Source organism: Penicillium taxi (genome assembly GCF_028828555.1).
Source record: "Penicillium taxi strain IBT 34144 chromosome Unknown utg000003l_segment0_segment0, whole genome shotgun sequence".
Taxonomy (NCBI): Eukaryota; Fungi; Ascomycota; class Eurotiomycetes; order Eurotiales; family Aspergillaceae; genus Penicillium; species Penicillium taxi.
The window spans coordinates 3,188,603-3,209,590 of record NW_026643205.1 but is presented as its reverse complement, the minus strand read 5'-3'; the positions used below and the strand labels follow the sequence as shown (position 1 = coordinate 3,209,590).

Sequence of the window (20,988 nt, the reverse complement as noted above, 5' to 3'; positions counted from 1 at the left end):
AATATGTACATCATTGCTATGGAATTTATATGCCTTAAAGGGCGTATCTAAAGCTTCGGTCCTCAATGTCTGTCAGATCGACATCGTCTACTTCAGGCCATTCGCATCCAGATTCCGCTGCATGTAGGTCTCGTCGCTTGTTTTCCATAGCATAAAGGTACCTGAGTGCAAGAGGGATGATGAAAAGAGCCGCAAACGATACGATCATTGCTATGATAGCAGTCGGATAGCCCGATTTCTCCTCTCGGCTCAAAAAGAATTGAGGAGCAATCAGATTTCCAATACAATATCTATACCAGAAGAAGTCAACACACTTGTATCATTCCCAGTTCTGCACAATTGGTCTGACTTACCCGAGGAAAAGGACAAAGGTCGTTGTGGTTTTCTTAGTGAAACCGACAACATTACCTCCAATGACCGAAAATGAGACAGCCAAGCTTGCTGAGTTCGTATAAATTATCCAAATAGACACAACTCTACCCCATTGGTTGGTGTGTGGGAGCGTATATACCAGGGCAGTTCCGATTATCGAGGGAATCACGCAGAAGGACATGATGATCAGGCGTAGATCCTTGGTTTTGGTTGCAATTAAACCGCTTCATAGATAAGGTTAATCGACATGACATCTGCATGGATTCTTTGACTGCGGGTGGCATACCTAATCAAGAGTGATAAAATTTGAATAACATGGGACGGAATTCCAATAAGCTGTGTTTGGACAGAGGTAAATCCGAATCCTTTGATCAACAGACTGCTGAACTGTTGGATTTGAGAGTTGGTAAGTATGAATACCGACTGCAGTGTTGATGGGTGATAACTTACGTTTGACAAAGATCCTGCTGGAATAGTATTCGCAATGCCGATAGCAAAGAAAAGATAAGTCTTAATATCGAGGCATGCTTCTTTGACCTGGGACCATTTCCACTTCGACTCGAAGGAATTATGCCTTTCTTGGCTCTGTTGATAGTTAGCTCCGCACAAATTTTCCAGCCATAACAGTCAGTGACATACCAGCAGTGCAGAGTATGCACGTTCATCTTCAGTCAGGAATGATGCTTTATCAGGAGATGTGGGGAAGAAAAGGGCAAAAAAGATGCTCCAAACAGCTGTGATTGAACCAAAGACGATATAGAGCAAACGCCATGGTGAAACTGCTGCGTGAGTAAACCCAAAGGCATAGCCCAGAAGACCACCAAAGATACCAAATAATGGAGTACCTGCGAACCAAATCACTTGTCGAAATGGGCTGCTCCTCTTGCGTATACCATTGAGCTAATCATAATTAGTAAGTATTATGGTGACTTCAGGGCTTCTAAGAACCCACCAATGATTACCACAAAGCTAGGAGCCACAATAGACTCCAATGCTCCCAAAACGAACCTATTCACCATAAGTCCAGCAAAACTGGTACAAAAGTTGGTCATAAGAACACAAATTCCCCATGCACTAATAAAAAACCCAAGATATACTGATGCATGGAATGAATGGAGAAGACTGGCGAGAGGATACTCAAATAAAAAGTAACCGAAGTAAAATATTGACCCAACCCAGCTATACTGTTGTCCATGGAGATGAGTATCCTCTCTGAATGTGTAAACAGCAGCGTAGCCTAGAACCGCTTTGTCGAGAAATTGAAGACCGTAAGTAATGAGCATCTAAGATGCGCTGGGTCAGTTTCTTTCCTGGGTAAAATTGAAGCATCAAACTGACCATTGGTAAGATACGCATATCCAGCTTTCTCAGTATTCGGGATCTGTGTAAGGAAGCTTGAATTTCAGGCTCTGGCTCAGGGGCCTTGAACTCGGATGCTTTGACTTGACCTGAGATTTCATCTTTGTTCGGCAGCTCCATATCCGACATATTCTGTGTGTAATTGATGACCTGAACAAATTTCAGAGATTCAGAAATTTCTGTTTTAATGCGCCCATCTTCTCGACCGGAGAATAAATTATTAAATAGACCTGACCATATTACTCACAGTCCTATCTAGATGTCAAAGGGAAAAGATAGCTAGATAGCAAGATAGCCTTACTGAAGTATCCACTATCGCCGAATTGTCCTAAAATGGACAATTCAGCGAGCGCCTTTCTGTCCTAAAGTAGACAGATCGGCGATAGGCGCCAAAGGGATTAATTCACATGGTTTTATAGAGTCAAATGTCCGTAAATTCAACTTCAGTATCTAGACATCCGCGCTAAAATGGCTCCTATATCCACTGAATTCTCCAATGGTGTTCTGCCTACTAAGGCCGTAAAGCAGCAGCCTAACCAGGTCAATCTCTCCAAAGATGTGCCTCTCATAAGCTCCTTGGATCTCTCCCAAATTGAGCCGTTCAAATTGGAAAAAAGATTATTGACTATTTCCGCCAATGCTCTTGGGCCTGTCAATGTACCAGTCTACATCTACCGGAGCTCTATTCCCGGGCCGACAATCGGCCTCACCAGTGCTATACATGGCAACGAAGTAAATGGCGTTGCCGTCATCCAGCAGATATTCTCCGAGCTAGAGTCTGAGTATAGCGAGGCTGGAGGTAAAACTCTCAAAGGTGCCATTATTGGTGTACCCTTTTTGAACGTACCGGGATTTTTGGACTCGATTCGTTCATTTGATGGCCAGGATCTGAATCGACTAATGCCTGGGTTTGTAGCAGATTATGAACAACGAATTCAATTTCACTAACGTCTATCACAGAAAGGCAGATGGAGCAGCTCCTCAACAATATGCATACAAGCTATTTCATGAGGTCATCTTGAAATTTGACTACGTGTTTGATCTCCATACTGCTTCAGCCGGTAGACAGAACTCTTTGTATGTGCGTGCCGACATGACGCATCCTGAAATTAGCCGAATGGCACGCACCCTTGGCTCTCAAATCATCGTACACAATTCTAGCCCCGGCGGCTCGCTGCGAGGATGTGCCCAGGCAAAGGGCATCAAAGCTATTACCATCGAGGTATCTCTCATTTTGAAAAACAGAAGCATAAGAAGAAACCTGACACTTTACAGATTGGTAATCCTAGCATTTTCCAAGATGAGCTGATTACAAGAGTTATCTCGGGAATTAGCAATGCTCTGACAGTGCCCCTCGGCCATCAGCTATTGGAAGATACCAGCCCCAAGATTTCCGAAACAGCAACAGCTGTATGCTACAGAAGTGTGAGTTTGCAATATTTTGACAGCCATTGGACAGCAAAATCAGAGAATTATCTGGCTGACTATGTACACAGTACTGGGTCTTTTCTCAAACAGCAGGCATACTTCGAGGTAAGGAACATTGGACACTTGGAATTTCCATGCGCCCTAGCGTTTGCAGACTCTATTACTGACACCCTGAGCAGTATATAAACAAGTGGCTGAGTCAATGCGAAGAGGCGAACTCATTGCTGAAGTTCGTTCAATTTTTGGTGAGGTAATCGAGCAGATTTTCAGTCCTATGGATCGAGACACAGTCGTGGTCGGCATTGAGGCAAACCCTGTTGCTAAATCGGGAAATCGTATTGTGAGCATCCACTAACATCATTTATAAGACTAAACTAAGTACTAACTGAGACGGAAGGTTCATCTGGGGGTGATTGGCGACGACTTCAAACCGGGGGTGTGTGACGGTCACCTATAGAACACATTTCCTTCCAAGGTTTAGAATAAAATGAAACCCGATTGGAACCTTGACCTTACGCGCTTTGCAACGAAGACCAATAGTGATGTTTGATGGGAATTTTCGAATTCCCATCCCTGACTGTTATGTCTACTGCTAGTTTTGAAGAAAATTCTTTGAATTGGCAAATGGCAGTCACTGAGGAAGATGTAAAGACGATAGGTGAACCGTGAGAGAGTAAGTGAAGGGCAGACGGTCACCAAGGACAGCCGAGGGACGGGAATGGCAGAGACAAGGGGAGGTGCTTAGTCGCTATCCTCAACTATAAAGCGATGGAGACGATAGAAAAGCTCCGCTTCCATTCGCTCAGCTGGCTGTGGGCTAGCAAGGATCTCCCCGAATACTACATGCAATGTGCTACAGATCTCTTTGAGCGTTTTTGTTTGGCATTTGGAGCTAGACTTATCTATTAATCGTAATGTGGAGCAGCTACATGTCAAGCCCGAACTGATAATTAGCGAATCGAGCTTATTTAACGACATTAAATGTTGGCTCACTGTCAGAACCACTGGTCGCGCTAGAAGAGAGCCTAATTCGCGGGCTACTCCTCAGCGATATATGCCATATCACCATACATCAGATCTGAGAGATGTTTCGAGTATGTAGCTACTTGGTGGTATGATTCTCAACTCTTTAGCAATTAATTTCTCACCGCTATTCAATTTTCTCCCTTTTTTTCATACATCCACCACCCTGAAACTGGCTGGATAGAATCAATATCAGTATACTCAGCCGGAAACGAACCACTATGGTTAGCTCCATTTGATGCAGCTTGAATACCAATTAGACCAGCTACCATCATTGTGTTGTACTCAGTCCCATTGTCGTTGACAAGAAGTGGTACAGAGGCAAAACCAGATGGGACATCGCTGATATCAATGCGACGCGACAGAGTATCACCTAACCCCATTTCAGTGTTTCGTTTCTCGAATTCCGCTGCTGACTTGGGATGAATCGTTTCCTTGCACATCATATTTCCCTTTTCATTCCAGAAGCAGAATACTGAAACCCAACCAGACAAATAGGACGGTCCACTGCCACCAGACTCTTTATGGGCACATCTGCTCCAGAAGTCCAGTACATCGGATGATTCTGGATCATCAAAAGAAGCAACAAAATTATTGAGAATTGGACGAAGAAGCTGAGCAAATCGAGCGGGTTCGTCGCCAAGCTGATGGAGCTTCTCAAGTTTCTTCACGAGCACAACCCAGTCCCCCCGTTCACCTAACAGGGTGACAGACGGAATTCCACAAAGCATCATCGCTTCGTAGGAGAAGTACTTTTGCAAGGAGCCCATCATCAAGACTGCCGCGACCACCTTGTCGGATTCGGTTGTTGTGGTGAAATCTGGCATAATCCAGGTTCGCAACTCCTCGTCCACCACATTCTTTTCAATCGCCTTCGTCATTTCCAAGGCTAAGGCACCAAAATCGACGGTATCGATCGTCCCCACATCCGTGACTGTCAGCTTTTTTGGCCCTCATGTGCGACAAAAGAAGATCGAAGCTCCTCTGCATGCGCGTTGATGAAGAAACTAAGCTGTATTAGGATGGAGAACCACACATCTTCAGGACGTATCCTCAAATGGTGATGATAGCTATATGCGAAAAAAACCGCCCATACAAACCCATTTTCGGAGGCAGAAATATGAGATGTGTCAAAGAAGTTATTCGGGAACGAATGTTGTATCAGTTTCCGGCTGTCACGATGGTCTTTCGGGCATGACTGTTTCAACAGCGCTTCAGCACTTGACGCCTTCGGGATCTTCCATTTAACAGCAGAATGATCGGCGGTGGTGAGAGTGATAGGCATGGTTGTACTAGAGGAAGAACAGGACTTCTGAAATCGGAAAAGTGATAGGTTTGGGGAGAAAGAAAGCAAAGGGATGAGTTTGAAGTGTATCGGCAAGTTATTTCTCAAATGATGTCATTGGGCGTGATTGACTATGACATGACTGTCCTTTCTTGGCCTAAGCATCTGCAATAAGTCTTTTCGGAAATCTATTTTTACAGAAGGGATGGGAGAAGAATACTGTTCTGCTATATCAGCCAGGCTGTTGAGGAATTGCATCTCCTTTTCTATGGGGTCCTTAAAGAGAAATTTATTCGTGCACGAGGGTCAGAAAAGGAAGGTTTAACCACCTTATAAGCTCTGCTGCTGACTACTTTAATAAGTAAATAAGGGGCGGCATAAATATTAGTTCTACAAAAATTAGATGAGTCATGTAGGGATATCGGGGAATCCCTCGGCTATAGAATAATGTAATTCTAGATGCGATAGTTAATCAGACAGAAGCAGGTAAAAGCGTTCATATAGAGTAGAGACTTCGTTACTATCGAAAATAGGTGAAACTTTCCTTTTTTCCAACACTACCTAGGTTTCTAATATTATTTCAGAATCCAACAAAATGTACAGTAATCATACATTAGCTAGCTCTCATATGTGGCTATGTGAAGATAGCAAGGCAGCACAATTTCAGGAATTACCCTATCTAATAGTCTTGGAATATTCAAGGATCAGTACAGTAGTCATACATTAGCTTAGTTTCACCCCAATCTCTGGCTCACTCGATTCTCACCTTGTTTATTGTGTACTCATTTTGCTCACCTAGGCACTTATATAACCCTAAGTACAGGCTTCTATAATACATACGACCACAGGGTGTGGAGAACAGGGCTTCCCGTCCGCTCAGCCGTACTTAAGCCACACGCCGGTCAGTTAGTAGTATGGTGGGTGACCACATGCGAATCCTGACTGTTGTATGTTTTTGGTTTTTCATTTTTCCCCTTCACTTTTTTTTTTTATATTTGAGAACTGGAGGGCCCTTCACAAGTCCAAAACTGTGCAAATATGATGCCCGTTTTTCTAGGTTGACAGTAGATGGATTGTGGCATGAAATTACTAGTATTAAGGACTGGAATGAGGGCAGAAGTTATGAAATAATTCATTCACGTAGATTCGTCATTAGTTATTTTGATAAAAATAAGAATAGAAATAATTTAGCATCTTCATATCTTCGGGTTGTCCCATAACAAAGTTGAAGAAATATTATGGATATCCCCTAATTCATCTCAGATCCATGTCTATCCAATGCTTAAACAGCATCGGGGAAGACAGATGGGTTGGCCAGGGTCGTAGGAGACTTGCGAACCTTAGGACCGATGAGGTGATCAAAGGCAGGAGAGTGCTTCACGCGGGGGGTGAGATCCTCCAAATCCCACAGGTAACCCAAAGTCTTGAGGACAGAGGTAGAGCTGTAAGATGACTGCTCGCCAGTGACAGCGTCGGTACCGTAGTTCTCAATGTGGCCCTTGGGAGCGTAGGGAGACACGAGCCAGGTAGCCATGCGACCACCAAGACGGTCGAAGTTCAGAGTGTAGTTTGCGCCGTTGGGGGCTGTCTCGGTGTAGGTCTTGTTGTCGGGGCGGACAGCGAGAGGAGGAGCGACGTGGTCGAAGAAACCACCTGTCTCGTCGTAGGTAATGAGTAGGAGGGTCTTTTCCCACTGAGGTCCGGTGCGGACGGCATCATAGACTTGCTTGAGGAGGACCTGGCCGAAGGAGACGTTGCCGGAGGGGTGCATGGAGTTGGTGTCAACACCGCAGCATGAGGGGTTGATGTAGGACAGCTGGGGGAGCAAGCCGAGGTAGGCGTCCTGGTAGAAGTTCTCCAGGGGCTTGACATTGCTCTTGGCATTCTCGGCGGTCCAGTTGAAGAAGAGGGAGTCGGGGAGGAAGTCACCGTTGGTGCCGTCGTAGTTCTTCCACGAGATGCCCTTCTCATTTGCGACCTCAAAGATACCCTTGGCAGTGATGGCGGACACATCAAAGTCCTCGTCGTTCTTACCGTGGCCATATGGGGTACCAGCAAGACCGCAGAGGCGGTTGGGGTTGGTGGGACCGGGCACGCAGGAGTGCCAGTAGTTGAAGGTGGTGAATTCATCAACAAGGTCAACGAGGGTGGGGACCTCGTCCTCGGAGTAGTAGCCCATTACCTCCTCGGTGGCACGCTTGGCCGAGATGGCGGGGTAAGAGCTCATCTGGCGCTCGACGAAGCCGTGCAGGCTGGGCTTCAGGTTGCCACTGGCGATTTTCTCGTTATCGGGAGTGTAGGTGCCGTAGAACTGGAAGTTGTTTCCAGTGACCGAGTGATCGGGGTCGTGGGTGACGGAGTCGAAGTCCTTGTACTGGTTGTACCACTTCTGGCTCTTCGTCGAGTTGACCAGCTGGGGGTTGTAGAAAGGACCGTTGTTGACAACGTTATCAAGTCCGGTTTTCTTAACGCCACCAAGCATGTTGTCGAAGGCGCGGTTCTCCAGCACGATCCAGACAACATTCTCAATCTTCTCCTTCAGGTTGGCAATGGACTCGGTGGAACCGGACTTGTAGCCCCAGGGTTCGTTTGAGTTACGAGCCACAGCCGCACTCAGAGCGCTGCCAGACAGGCCAAGGAGGGGAATCAAAGTAGTAGCCTTCATGATTGGACTATACCTGCGAAGATTGAACTTGAAGTGTGCGTGCGAGATTCACTACTGTAGTCGGCGGCAGCTTTCCTTTTATGTGCAATTGAGCTATCGGCCAGCAGAATGCACGTTCCTGTACCTGGCCCATTCTGGTCATGTACTCTGGTGATAATCCGATACTATTCCCCAATCAGAGAGGGAAAGAGACTGAATAAAGTACACATGCAACAACCATGGAATGCCATAGGTTCTGGCGATGAAATTGACCCATTGTGCGGAGTAAACCTGCATCGGGTCATGCATCAAGCTTCTGCCTTGACCGAATCGCCGGGTATATGGTGGAGATGTGTAGCAGTAATATCAATTCATAAGCATAAGATTCGTTGCTGATGGTGATGTTGTGGAGTAAACGTTGCTGTTCCTGGTCCCACTCTTGAATCCGACCAATCATTTGCTTATTAAGCAAATCACAGATCCACTTTGAGCCGAGGTTTTCTACTATAACATTGACCAATCATCCTTGCCATTCAGTGCATGCCTTGCTGCTACTCACATAGAATGGCTTATTTATCAATTGATATTTTGTGGGTTAATAATTATGTCCGGGATGTTCCTTGATCGCCTTAATGCACGACTCTTCTTATGCGCTTCTAGATTCTTCATGTATTGCCCACGTGCGTCGGGAATTGACCGAAGTACACACTTCACCACTTCGAGAAACTGATTGTCTAACTCGTTACGGGTTGCCGCCGCGTCCAATCCACTATCTATCTATTTCATCGGGTTTAATACTGAGAGATTGAGATGTGAGGTTCATGTCTTCCAGGAATGTCATGATTTCCAATGCATATTTCCACTTTGACTTCAATCCTCTCAGACAAACACGAACTAAATCTAAAACTCGGAGCCTAGCCGTCAGGGATCGACCCTTCGATCTCGAGGACTGTCTTTGGAAATGAGCCCTATCCTGTTCCATATACTGATTGAGCTAGCCTTTTCTATCATAATTTATCTACTAGCTTCCTACTTCGGCATTTGACCTCGAATGCTTCTCTGCCGACAAAGATATCCCACCTTCTCTCTCAATTCTCCTTAAGGCTCGTATTTCTCCGAAGAACCTTGGAAAATAGCAAAACTATCCATATTTAGTCCTGCATTGGTGTCATTAAATATCCAGCAATCATCGATTCCCATGGAGTAGAGTGGATTGAGTACAAATCTTGGTAATAGCTTTGATTCAGCGGTACCTCTTCCAAGCCTGATTGTGAATTGAAGGGCTTGAGCTAGCCTCAATCTCAGAAGGCAGGTATTGGGTATGACCTCGAGAGTAGCTCAGTCGTAGTATAGTAGTGGTAGTAGGAAGTCGAAACCTTGGAAAGCCCACAAGTTTCCTTGAATTACAAGACTGATAATGACAAGACATAGATATAAGCTCTAGAATCCAAGTGCCAATAACAGGTAAGAAAGCTCTATAATCAAGCCAAGACTGTCTATACTTAATTAGTCGATGCTTGTCAAAACCTAATTTGACGTCATTTGTACTCTTCAGGCTCCAGCGTTTTATATCTACATTTATTGTTGACCTTATTTCTGCCCTACAAGTGCATTCTATTTGGTTCGGTCTTCACTTTCCTATGCTGCAGCTAAGTACTTCTTTCCTTATCTTGTCGGAGACTCCGCAATTCCCTTGGATACCCTCTGAGACCTGGTAGAAAACCACTGGTTACCTTGTATTATTATCATAAATAATACCGACGAATCCCTAAATACCTTCACTTAAAACTCTCGTTTTATAGATACCAAGGATACCACCATGAAGCTGGAAAGCCTGAAACGGGAAGTAACTTTTCATGAAGATGTGGTTCTGTTTTTTGTATTCCCTAGGTTCTGGACGCTGTTGTCAGGCCAATTCTGACGTGCGTTGGACACTCATCTGTCTACGCCTTTTTTAAAAATGGTGTTCCTTCCCTTTTCTACTTTTCAATTCACACATGCTTTTCCTTGGCTTTGCGAATGCTCTCACAACACTCTTAATTTCTTGACTCTGTACCACCCATCACGAACACGCCTTCTTCGGACTCCAAGACCCAATCATCGGTATATTTACTCATTCCGAAAGCATGAAGAAAGAGAAGCGTGGACGAGCTCGTCAGGCAAACCCCGCCAATCATGTACCAAAGCAAAAGAAGTCAATGTTATTGGATGAGCTGGGTAACGCGCTAGTTGATGAAATTCACAATACTTCCAGCTTGGATAGACCGCTGAATGTTCCCAACGGGTCTATTATTGACTACCTGCGGAGTCATTCCCTCGTAACCTCGACGGGTTCCACTACTGAGACCAGCTCTAGTGCTAGTAACAGTTGCTCATTAACTCGGACTGATAGCACTGCGCTCACTAGCCCGGACGATCACTCTGTCTCTGATATGACTATCACGCCATTGATAGCCACAAAGATACTTGTCGGTAGTATAATCCGCAGCAAAGAGTCTCTCCGCACCGGCCCCAACGCTCGCCAACCAGGCGATGTCTGCTCGCTGGGTGACTTCTCCACAACCGCCGCTATCCTGCGCCTGACAGGCCAGTACGGGCGCGTAGCACACATGGGCATCCTCGACCACAGCTACAGATTCTTCGTGAACCAAGAACAAACAGCCGCACTATCATTCAGAGTACACAATCGCGTCGCGATTGTGGGTGGAGACCCGCTCTGTGAACGAAGTGCAACGTCAGATCTGCTGGATGGATTCGCAAAATACCGGAAACAACACGGATGGGATATAGCTTTCATGGGAGTCAGTGAGTCATTTATTCAGGAACATGCTCAACCAAGAGGATGGATGACCATTCGTTTCGGCACTGAGCGTGTTCTCAACCCATTGACAAACGACGTCCTTCACGAGAACAGCAGTAAACGCATCGCTGTCCAGAACCGACAGTTACTTCATCCGCAAAAGGGGAAGATCACAATGGGCGCTTATGCCCCAGCAGTCCACGGAGTGCAATCCCACCTCGAGGAAGAACTAGTCGCTATTTACGACTCTTGGCGCGCCACGCGCAACGAAGCCGCCGGTCCACAGGCGTTCATCACCGTATACAACCCATTCGCGCTACCTACTATCATGACTTTCGTGTATAGCCGTGGGCCAGACGGTGCAATCAATGGCTTTGCAGCAATACGCCGTCTCGGCTCTGGTGGCTACCATATTGATCCATACATTGCGGCCCCAGGCAGTCCAAAGGGAATCAGCGATCTGCTTATCGTCGGCGCCATGGCTCTCCTCCATCAAGCAGGGGTCTCATATTTAGGCTTTGGATTCGAACCTGTGTCGACACTCTCACTCGAGGATATCACCGGCATACGAGGCCCTTTCGCAGGCATCACACGCAACTTGTACGAACATGCCTGCCAGCGGCTTCCGATCCACGGCAAGAAAGCATATCACGACAAGTTCCGGCCTGATTCTCCCCAAGACTCCGGACTTTTTCTCGCTTTTCCTACCAGTATTCCCAAGCCACGGTATATGCTTGCTATGATGCATATGGCTAATGTTAGCTTGCGCAAAGTGGTTTGGGCTGATCTACGGTCTCGGGTGGCGACTCGCAAGTCAAAATCAAAGATCGTGCCTGATTTATCCAAAGACCCGGAGAAGAAAGTTCCTGTGGATGTGGAGAAGTAACACACTTACTTTTTTCCTCTTTTTTCTGCGGGCATACAATGTATCATAGTTTGCGGCTTTCCTCGTTTTACCAACCAGCATCAAATGAGCGATAATTGCCGTACCTGTTGGTCTCCATACCTGCCGTTCTTTTATTTTTGCCAGATTGCTGCATGTCGATTATTCTTATCCATGCGTTTCCCTGTTTTCTAATTGAATCAACCGAAGGATTTTTCCTGAGGGATTTTGCCTTATATCTCGAGTGATACATCGATCTATCATCTCTTTCTAGCAGAGGTGTACGAATGGAGAAGAAAATCGAAATTTTCAAGAGATTATAAAGACCGAGAAACCAGGTTGAATTCAAGAAAGGAATAAGATCAGATCATTTACCTCATATTCAACAATTTGTACAAGTTCCATATGTAGCCAGGAAAAAGGATATTAGAATTAAGAAAGACGTCCAAAGAGGAAATCTTTGACGATAAGTGAGCTTGAGAACTCAGGGTTCAAAAGAACACAACTAAAACAGTCAGTCTCCGGTCTCGAGTCTGGGATTTAATAAGACTTACTTGAGGAAATATTCCAAGCCTACGCGGCGAGATTCTAAAAAACTCGCTCTGAATTTATCTAGGAGTCCTGAATCAGTAAAGATGTTTTCCACTGAGAGAAGAACATGAGGTTCATACAGAATACACTCTTTGGTGGCAAGGCTGGAAGAGCACTCTTTGCATGCGGGAAAGCAGTAACAAGGCTCCGTCGAAGCTCGTCAAATTCAGAGTATCTACTTGGATCAGCACAGCAACTAAAAAAAAAAAAAAAAAGAATTGGGATTGGGATTTAGAAACAAACCTCATACGAACGACCATTGGACCACCCTACAGAAGTATAAGTGTAAGTATAATTACAATTATTAAGTAAATCCTCATAAACGAAGAACTCACATCAAGAGTCTGAATTGTGCAGTTCCAGACGACGTACGATCCCACGCCGCTCTTACCCCGCACAACTACGTAGTCTTCTATCGAAACGCTCTGAGCCCAAAGACCGCGCGCAGTCTCGCAGTCTTCCTCTGTGTGATCTTCTAGTGTGATACCCTGCGCCAGAGAACTCTGCGACGCACGCGAAGCATTGCGCTCATGGCGTTGCCAGTATGGCGGTATTACTACACCAGATAGAGGACGGCTTGGAGCAGGCGACTCGGACTCTGGCTGCTCAGGGAAGACTTTGGGATCGCCATTTGTGTCTTTGTCTTGGTCGTTATCGGTTGGACGTGCGGGGCTCGTGAATGCGGAGTCCAGCCGAGGTACCAGATCGGCCTCCTCAATCGCAGGCTCCATCCATTAGAGAGCCTGAAGGGCTGATAGTGTGATGGCAAGCTACACTAGGCCGTCAGTATGATTCAGATCGAAGGTTCAATGTTCCTGAAGCCTTGAAGGATTCATCGCGGAGGTCCTCCCTTCTCCAATCCCATGCGGGGATAATCCAGGGGTCACGCCATAGGGGCGAGTGATTAAGGGGGATTGCTTTGAAAGGGCTTATATAACTCCATTGGTATGAGTTATACTCTATATAGTGGTACAGGAAGCACTGACCTTGGAACGGACCAAGTCCAAGCGAATTCAAGTTGGAAATATTGGCGGTTGTACAGAGTCAAAAAGTGATGTTGTTCTTGAAGCGGATAGATTATATAAGCGTTCATTCCTGCCCAGAGGTTCTAGATTTAGTACGCGTGTCTTTTTGCTTCGGAATGTATGCATTTTACAGCGACAGACCCAATTGACATGGATCTGGGCAATTTTTTCACTCATCAGAAATGGAATCAATCTTTTCAATACCGTCTATTCAATTGAAATCCATACGAGAGGCTATTCCGAACCCCCCTTATCTCTTTCCTTAAAATGGGTTTCTCCGAGACCCTTGCGAAGAACACTAAACCCTTTATAGTAAGGCTTGTTGATCGTTAGCTTTTAGGCTGAGACACTGACAAGCTAGTATTTAGTCTACTGTCATAGTCAAGTGACCAGGGTCCATACAGGATTACTTACAAGGAGGAATATCCCCAAACACGTGTAGCTGCATATGTTAATGATCTACTTGACGGGAGGCTGGCTGTCAATATCCGTAGAACCGTTATTCTGTATGCATCTGAGGCAGAACTGAGTATATTGAGTATTATTATACCTTCTTGGCTTCTTGGGTGGCGTTAGAATTTGTTTAGTTCAACCCTAGAACAAAACCGATCCATGGGCAGTTATCTGTGTCACACTATTGATATACTTGTCTGGATGTAGCGTAGCCGAAGCTATATGCGCGTGATCTATCTAATATCTAAGTCTCATAGCCTGGGCATCTTCTGGTCCGTGGACCCTTGTTTCTCCTTCTCCTTTTTTACCTACAAAGTCAATTGCATCTACCAGCCACTTCTTAATAAACCTCTGCTTCCATCTATCCTTGCTTCATCATTCTCTGAGAAGTTCTAGAGCCCAAAGAAGTCTAAGACATTTTGCCCGCAAGCCGAATGCCCCTTCATTCCGCACTACACCAACTGCTATTTTTACATTTCTGCGTGTAACACAACTTTTCTTGAATAATATATCCTGTCACTTTTATTCAACCTCTCCCCAACTGTTTGGAGTCACACGGTGTTCAACCCATATACTTGTTCTCGACGTTACCATGTTCTCCCCGTCGACCCTGTTCATACTTCTGGCTTCAACCGCCTCTATTGTGAGCAGTCAAAATACGACAGCGACAAGTTATATTGACCCAGATTCTGTCTCATTGCCTGTACGACGTGAGTATTTCTGTCAAATCCTGACCCAAAAGCTAGAGCTCAATGCTGACTTCCTTCAAGAGAGCTGGTGCGCATCGCAGATCTCAACTTGTCCATTGCTCTGCTTGCAGCTCCCTGGATCAGATGGATCAAAAGTAAATAACTGCACTGCTGTGAGTAAACATATTCTCAAGTATTTTAATGAAGCCAAGCTGACCTCTCCAGGAAACTCTCGACTATTCTTGTATATGTAGCAACGGCGCTTCTCCCAACGCCTCTCAATACTCCCTGACCATTCCCTACTTCACCTGCACTGAGGCTGGTACCCAGTGTGTCAATAACTGTGGTGGAGACTCTACCTGCCAGGGTGCCTGCCGAACTGACCATCCCTGTGGTGCTCAGAACCCAAAGCGTGTCAATGTCACTACCACTACCTCCGCTGCTCCAACTGCCAGTACCACTGTATCTAGTGTCATCAGTACCACTGAAGCAACAGGTGCTGCACCACGCAGGATGCCTTTCGAAAATGGCCAAGTCTATGGTCTCTGCGTGCTGGTTGGTGGCTTCATCGCCGGATTTGCTGTTCTGCTCTGAAGCAAATTTGACCCCAGTTTGAGGATCTCAAAATATTTCTTTCAGCTTTTTTTTTCTTCTGCTTTCATTTCACATATCTCATGATCGTGGTTCTCTCTTGGTTCACCATTTGCATTGTCCTTTAGCGGTTGCTTTCTCTTGCATGATCATACGATTAGGTTCTCCATATATAAATGGAGATTCTATTTATCTTCTAATACTAATAGTTGGATATCCTCGAAGTGTCAAATTATATTCTGCATTGACTCGTTGATTTTAATTCATCATTCTGATATGAAGCTTCCTGATACGTATGTATAAATAGTTTAATCATCACGTTAAAGTTTGGCCTTGGTCTTCTCACTGTCCATTCTCTGCCCTTCGTCATCTTGCTCAGCAACTTCTAAGATAGGGAATTTCACAGGCATTATTCGGCGTGGAGTTGAGCCTGCGATGACGGAGTACTTTGAGAAATCCGATACACCGCACTTCTCACGTAGGAAGTCCTCATCTGTATTCAAGAGCCCATTTACAGTGGTTGGTGCAGCGCGGAGCATCTCGATGATGGCATCGGAAAAGATGGTCTAGACAGATTAGTTTTGAGATAAACCTACACTACCCAATCGATGGCAACGTACTGGTTTTCTCAGATCACTTTTAAAAGATTGATCGGAGGTTTTGTTATGTTCTGTTGCAGCTGACTCTATCGACTATTCAGAGTAAGTGATAATTCTACCCAGCTTTTCGAAGTACATACCGAGGCCGGCCAAATCCCTGTGATGGCCATTTCTGTACGACCTTGTCGCACAAAGTCCATAGCCAACCCTTTAACCAAGACACTCATACCAACTTTGCCTAGTGAAAAAGATTATTCAAAGTTCTCGACATGTATAAAATATCATACCCATTGCATACGCAGTCTTTCCCCGAAAGAAGCGAGAATAAATAGGCGGCGAAACGACAATGATCCGCCCCTTCCAACCATTCTTCTCAAAAAGCGGCAATGCAGCTTGGACACTCGCATACAGACCCTCCGGGTTAACCTGCTGCATGAGCTGGAAGCGTTTCAAAGGCGTGTTCTCAACAGATGACCACCAGATTGCTCCGGAATTGTACACCAGCACATCAAGTTTGCCAAATAGACGCAATGTCTCATCAATAGCGTGTTGGATCTGTGCTGCATCGCGGACATCTACGGCCGTTGCTGCTACGTGGCCGCCTGCTTCTTGAATCTCGCGAGCTACTGTGTTGATAGTTGATTGGGTAGAATTGGGATCAGGTGGGAATGGTGTCGTTTTCAAGGCATCTGATGTGGTTTTTGCGGCTAGCATTACTGGTCCCTTGTTAGTCATGCCTTGTTTTGTAACTTGTTCGATCAGTGCCCAGGTGCCGTACTGGTGTACCCATTCTTAGATAGGTCAATGGCTATTTGGCGGCCAATACCTCGGGAGGCCCCTATCACAAGGGCAACAGGCTGTGTGGAAGACATCTTTAAGACTTCGGGAACCTTGGGAAGTTGTATCGAAGTGATTCAGAGATGAGTCCAAGAAGGCAATATGTAGATGAAGTAAAGCTGAAGCTATGATTTCTACATTTCATGTAATTCTCTTGAAGATGATCTCGGTTTTTCAAGTATTCAAAGATCACAGGATCGGAGAATCCTGGAATTGAAGGCACGTTATACAAGGCCCAGATGGTTTCGTGATTACTCATATCCCGAGGGCCTCGGTCAAAGCTCAGGCTCAAGCTTTAACAATCTCGAGATTCACTGGGGCCTTGATCATATGACCTCATTTGTTTGGAGAGTTGGATCCCAAGAAATCGGATTCTGAGATCAGAAATCTCAAAGTGATATTTGCAGATTGTCATCTGTGCTTTGCGACTAACATGATGTTGCAAGTATACCGATAAGCTCTTATCGCGGATGAATGAAGCATGGCGGTCAATCGAGCGGTGATTATATTGCCGCCCCGCTACTCTCTTGTATGCTATCCTCAACTTGTTTATCAACCGCCACCAATCCATATCGCTCAACTACATTTTCTGAATCCTGGTATTGTTGCCAGGGCTTCATCTCCCTGACCCTCATCTGATAGGGTCTTCAATATGTCGAGCGTCCCAGACGCTGAGGTCATTATGGCGTCAGACCAGCCCGCGTCTGGTATCTCGCCGAAACTGGGCCTTCCTGCTTGGATTCCGTACAAACTTGAGGGTATATTGATACTGAAATTCACTGGTTATGTGAAACTGGGTTGATTTACTAACGCATAGGTCTAAATAGACTCTCCGAAGCTCGACCTCGAATCATATATCGCAAATTATTCAGGTAGATCCCAACGGACATCACTCTTATAATACATAAACTTAACAAGATAGGTCCTACTCGCTTTTCTCGTCTTCTCTTCATTGGATCGGTATCTTCTGTGCTCGCAACCGAGGCCCTTGTGCTCGCTGTCCATGAAGCGCTGTCCGGAAAGAACGTTGAGCACTATGAAAACGCAGTTCGTGCTCTGGCTGAGGTCTCCCCAGAGGAAGAAGGAGCCTCTCTCGATCCAACTTGGATCCAGAAAACTCAGATCTCAGTCAACGCACAGACTGAGCGCCTCGAGCTCGAATTGAAGGGCTATAAAAATAACCTCATCAAAGAGAGTATTCGGGTAAGCTAGATGGCTGGATTCAATTACATAGCTTGCTGACATTTTCTGTGAAGATGGGCCACGAGGATCTCGGCAATCACTATTTCCAGACAGGTAACCTGTCTGCTGCCCTTATCAGGTACTCTCGAATGCGAGAACACTGCACCACTATCCGCCAACTTGATTCTATGTATTTTAAGCTCATCATCACCAATATTGAAGCTGCGGACTGGTCCGGTACTCTCTTGGACATCGGACGTCTGAAAAGCTCACACACAAAACCGGAAGAATTGGAGATCAACTCCAGCAAGCTGTCGATTGCGCAAGGTTTGGCTCGTATGAATTCTGGAGACTATCATAAAGCTGCTGAATCCTTCCTGGACGTCACTGTTCCCGTCGACGACTTCAACATGGTGGCCTCCGCCAACGATATCGCCATATATGGTAGTCTCTGCGCCCTAGCAACAATGAGTCGTGACGAAATCAAAACCAAAGTGCTTGATTCTTCTCAGTTTCAGTCCTTCCTCGATCTCGAGCCCCAGATGCGTCGGGCTCTCAACGCCTTCTACAACTCGAAGTTCTATATCTGCTTCCGCATTTTGACCGACCTTCGCACTGATTTTCTCCTCGATATCCACCTCTCTTCACATCTCAAAGCGCTTTTCGACTTGATCCGATTGAAATCAATTAAGCAATACCTGATTCCTTTCAGCTGTGTCACATTCAAGAACTTGGCAACGGTGTTTTCGTCTCCCGGGGCCAACAACAAAACGTCCTCCGCCCTGCCATCCCTCTTCATCGAGTGTCCCTATGACAATGATGAGAAGTTCCGTATCTCTTCAACCTTGATCAAAGAACTCATTGGACTTATTGAGAGGAAAGATATCAATTATCTCATCAATATGGAAACCCAGACGCTGGATCATACCCTGAAAGATCAGCGATCCGAGTTAATAAAGGAGTTTAGTGCCGCGTCGGAAAAGCTGCGACAGGAGCTGTACTGGCGTGCAACGGCTGCTCAGGCTTCTAAAATACAAGCTGGGGGTTACCAGACCTCGTCAGAGGAGCATGACGAGCCGATGGAGCGATTCAATCCAAGTGCAGAGCTGGGCATTTAAGGGCCGAGGGCAACGTCAGCATACCTTGCTGCCGGGAGTAAAGGCTAAAAGATAATATCAAACATGAATTATCAATTCATGTCCATTCTCCTGAACACTTAGAAAATAGGGCTGAATAATCAAGCTCAGCTCGATGCCGATAGAAACACTCAGAATAAAGAAACATTTGAAGTCACATTAGAAGTAAATTTTCAGAAAAAGAAAAGAAAAAACTAGTTAATTGTACAGGAACCCGCTGGATCATGCAATCATGTAAGAAAGGTATCAAATCATTAATATAGAATTAGATGAATACAGATTTATGTGATCCATTGCGAAAAAAAACGTGATAAACCCCGGATATTTAAAAAAAAACTCATTTACCACCACAGACTGGTACATTGCACACTGGTACATTGGATAGTACATAAGTATATAGATGTCAGTGAACACCTTACACGAGGGCGTAGGCCAGGGCGACGGCGGCAGCACCGAAAGCCCAAGCGTTGCCGGTCAGAGATACGGCGGCGTTTGCGCTGATGGGGGTACCCGATGCGGTTGCGGAGGCGGCAGCAGCGGAAGGAGCAACGGAATCAGCAGCTGCGGTGGGAATTGAGACGACCTTCAGGGGGGTAGAAGTGGCGACACGCAAGGTGGACGACTTCTTAGGGCTGGAGGCCGGGGTGAAGGTTGAAGAGGGAATTGGGGAGGAAGAAGACGAGGCTGGAATCGAGGTGGGAGTAGGGGTAGGGGTGGAAGAGACCAGAGAGTTGGTTGGGGTCAGAGTTGGGGTTGGGGTGGGAGTGCTGGTCGAGACAGGACCAGTGATTGTCACGGCCATCCAGTTCATATCACTCGAGGCCAAGGTGTGGGTCACATCAATGGTACCCTGGGAGGCGTGGCAGAGGGCAGAGGTGGTGCCCTCAACGTTGCAAGAGATGATGGCAGTGCTGGATTATTTGTCAGCTACTGGACAATATCAGGACTGCGCACGTTTACTTACGTTCCGGCGCTGACATCCTGGAGGATGACTGAGGTCGGCGATGCAATCTCAGTCAGGCCCGAGTCGGGAATTCCACAGGCAGAGGAGGCCACGCTTGTGGGGCAGGTCACCAGGTAAGTGGTGGCATCGCCAGCCTAGAGGATTGTTAGTGGCATGATTTGTCGCAAGTGATGTATAGCGCATACCGAAGCGACTACACTGGCTTGGAGGTCGCGGCCCTGGAAGCCAGGAAGAAGAAGAGTTGCAGAGTTGGCAGCGACGGCAGTAGCGCCGGTAAGGATAGCGACAGCTTGGAAGCGCATGTTGATGGTCAAATGAGCGAATTGGTGGTTAATTGGCGATTAAAGAGGGTGATCAAGTAGATCAACTACTGAGAAGTAAGTTCTGAGAATGAGCGTAATGTATTAAAGAAAGTCTGTAGTGAGAAGCTGGGAAGCTAAGCGCCTGAAGAAGAGTAGGGGTAAAGAGTGAAGCCCGTAAAGGAAAGAAGAGTAAAACTGGGGGGAAAGCAGGGCCATAAATGAAAAGGCGCGGCATAAACAGTGGAATGGCGCGAGCTTTACCGATTTAGGAGATACTGGTATAGTTTATTGGAGCAATTGAAGTTAGTGCGCGGCTAAGAAGAACTAGAGAATAAATAAGATCCTTTGGACTCGAATAGACCCATATAGACCCCCCTTTTATCCAGTGATAGTATGAAGTAAGTCGAACCAAAGACGCCGCTAGACTGTAGTTGGTTTAGAGTAGGATGAACCATGGCTCGTCTTATTATCATCCTGAACTTCAAAATTACGGAGTAGAAAATATCGTAAATAGGAGAGAGTAGAGTTTACAAGGAGTATTCCAGCTAGTATTTTAGACTTGAAATCAGAATATTTACTTTACAGTGATTCTAGAAACACTAAATTCAATATCTTGATCAAAGCTGCTGGCCCCTGCACACTTTTACAGTGGAGATTAGCCACAATTTCATTTAAAATGAAGGCCCACCAGTTCCTCACTAGCCCGTGCGATCAATTAATCAATTAAACTACGAACCATTACCCCGTATGCAGTATTGAGTTACTTAGATCCAAAAAGTCTAATGCTGGATATCTTTATTACGACTACGAGACTATTTCATCCAG

The 20,988-nt window shown here is 45.8% G+C and overlaps 10 protein-coding genes across 10 annotated transcripts; 4 read left to right on the top strand and 6 right to left on the bottom strand.

The window, feature by feature from the left end:
- Positions 1–34: 34 nt before the first annotated feature.
- Positions 35–1,860, bottom strand: N7495_004629 (uncharacterized protein; the record flags this gene model as incomplete). The annotated part of the gene is made up of 7 exons (XM_057207280.1): positions 35–290; positions 354–596; positions 659–759; positions 823–957; positions 1,012–1,272; positions 1,335–1,655; positions 1,711–1,860. 7 exons carry the CDS (start codon positions 1,858–1,860, stop codon positions 35–37), a joined length of 1,467 nt encoding a protein of 488 aa, XP_057064960.1.
- Positions 1,861–2,199: 339 nt separating this feature from the next.
- N7495_004628 (succinylglutamate desuccinylase/aspartoacylase family protein) lies at positions 2,200–3,709 on the top strand (the record flags this gene model as incomplete). Its single annotated transcript, XM_057207279.1, has 7 exons — positions 2,200–2,639; positions 2,692–2,953; positions 3,007–3,156; positions 3,228–3,264; positions 3,339–3,499; positions 3,557–3,595; positions 3,641–3,709. The coding sequence occupies 7 exons, from the start codon at positions 2,200–2,202 to the stop codon at positions 3,707–3,709; spliced, it is 1,158 nt and encodes a 385-aa protein (XP_057064959.1).
- A 604-nt stretch (positions 3,710–4,313) lies between these two features.
- N7495_004627 (DUF4419 domain-containing protein) lies at positions 4,314–5,063 on the bottom strand (the record flags this gene model as incomplete). Its single annotated transcript, XM_057207278.1, has 1 exon — positions 4,314–5,063. One exon carries the CDS (start codon positions 5,061–5,063, stop codon positions 4,314–4,316), a length of 750 nt encoding a protein of 249 aa, XP_057064958.1.
- Positions 5,064–6,749: 1,686 nt separating this feature from the next.
- Positions 6,750–8,132, bottom strand: N7495_004626 (putative phosphatidylglycerol specific phospholipase C; the record flags this gene model as incomplete). Its single annotated transcript, XM_057207277.1, has 1 exon — positions 6,750–8,132. One exon carries the CDS (start codon positions 8,130–8,132, stop codon positions 6,750–6,752), a length of 1,383 nt encoding a protein of 460 aa, XP_057064957.1.
- A 2,105-nt stretch (positions 8,133–10,237) lies between these two features.
- ergS lies at positions 10,238–11,797 on the top strand (the record flags this gene model as incomplete). The annotated part of the gene is made up of 1 exon (XM_057207276.1): positions 10,238–11,797. One exon carries the CDS (start codon positions 10,238–10,240, stop codon positions 11,795–11,797), a length of 1,560 nt encoding a protein of 519 aa, XP_057064956.1.
- A 429-nt stretch (positions 11,798–12,226) lies between these two features.
- Positions 12,227–13,116, bottom strand: N7495_004624 (PX domain-containing protein YPT35; the record flags this gene model as incomplete). Its single annotated transcript, XM_057207275.1, has 5 exons — positions 12,227–12,299; positions 12,349–12,406; positions 12,466–12,560; positions 12,629–12,654; positions 12,721–13,116. 5 exons carry the CDS (start codon positions 13,114–13,116, stop codon positions 12,227–12,229), a joined length of 648 nt encoding a protein of 215 aa, XP_057064955.1.
- Positions 13,117–14,416: 1,300 nt separating this feature from the next.
- N7495_004623 (uncharacterized protein) lies at positions 14,417–15,146 on the top strand (the record flags this gene model as incomplete). Its single annotated transcript, XM_057207274.1, has 2 exons — positions 14,417–14,725; positions 14,778–15,146. Coding segments are annotated over 2 exons (678 nt in total), but the record flags the coding sequence as incomplete, so codon positions are not given.
- Positions 15,147–15,463: 317 nt separating this feature from the next.
- Positions 15,464–16,614, bottom strand: N7495_004622 (Short-chain dehydrogenase/reductase SDR; the record flags this gene model as incomplete). Its single annotated transcript, XM_057207273.1, has 5 exons — positions 15,464–15,709; positions 15,764–15,835; positions 15,883–15,980; positions 16,030–16,458; positions 16,521–16,614. 5 exons carry the CDS (start codon positions 16,612–16,614, stop codon positions 15,464–15,466), a joined length of 939 nt encoding a protein of 312 aa, XP_057064953.1.
- A 617-nt stretch (positions 16,615–17,231) lies between these two features.
- Positions 17,232–18,879, top strand: N7495_004621 (COP9 signalosome complex subunit 1; the record flags this gene model as incomplete). Its single annotated transcript, XM_057207272.1, has 3 exons — positions 17,232–17,337; positions 17,502–17,782; positions 17,836–18,879. 3 exons carry the CDS (start codon positions 17,232–17,234, stop codon positions 18,877–18,879), a joined length of 1,431 nt encoding a protein of 476 aa, XP_057064952.1.
- Positions 18,880–19,312: 433 nt separating this feature from the next.
- Positions 19,313–20,163, bottom strand: N7495_004620 (putative GPI anchored glycoprotein; the record flags this gene model as incomplete). Its single annotated transcript, XM_057207271.1, has 3 exons — positions 19,313–19,808; positions 19,862–19,995; positions 20,047–20,163. The coding sequence occupies 3 exons, from the start codon at positions 20,161–20,163 to the stop codon at positions 19,313–19,315; spliced, it is 747 nt and encodes a 248-aa protein (XP_057064951.1).
- Between the last annotated feature and the right edge of the window lie 825 nt (positions 20,164–20,988).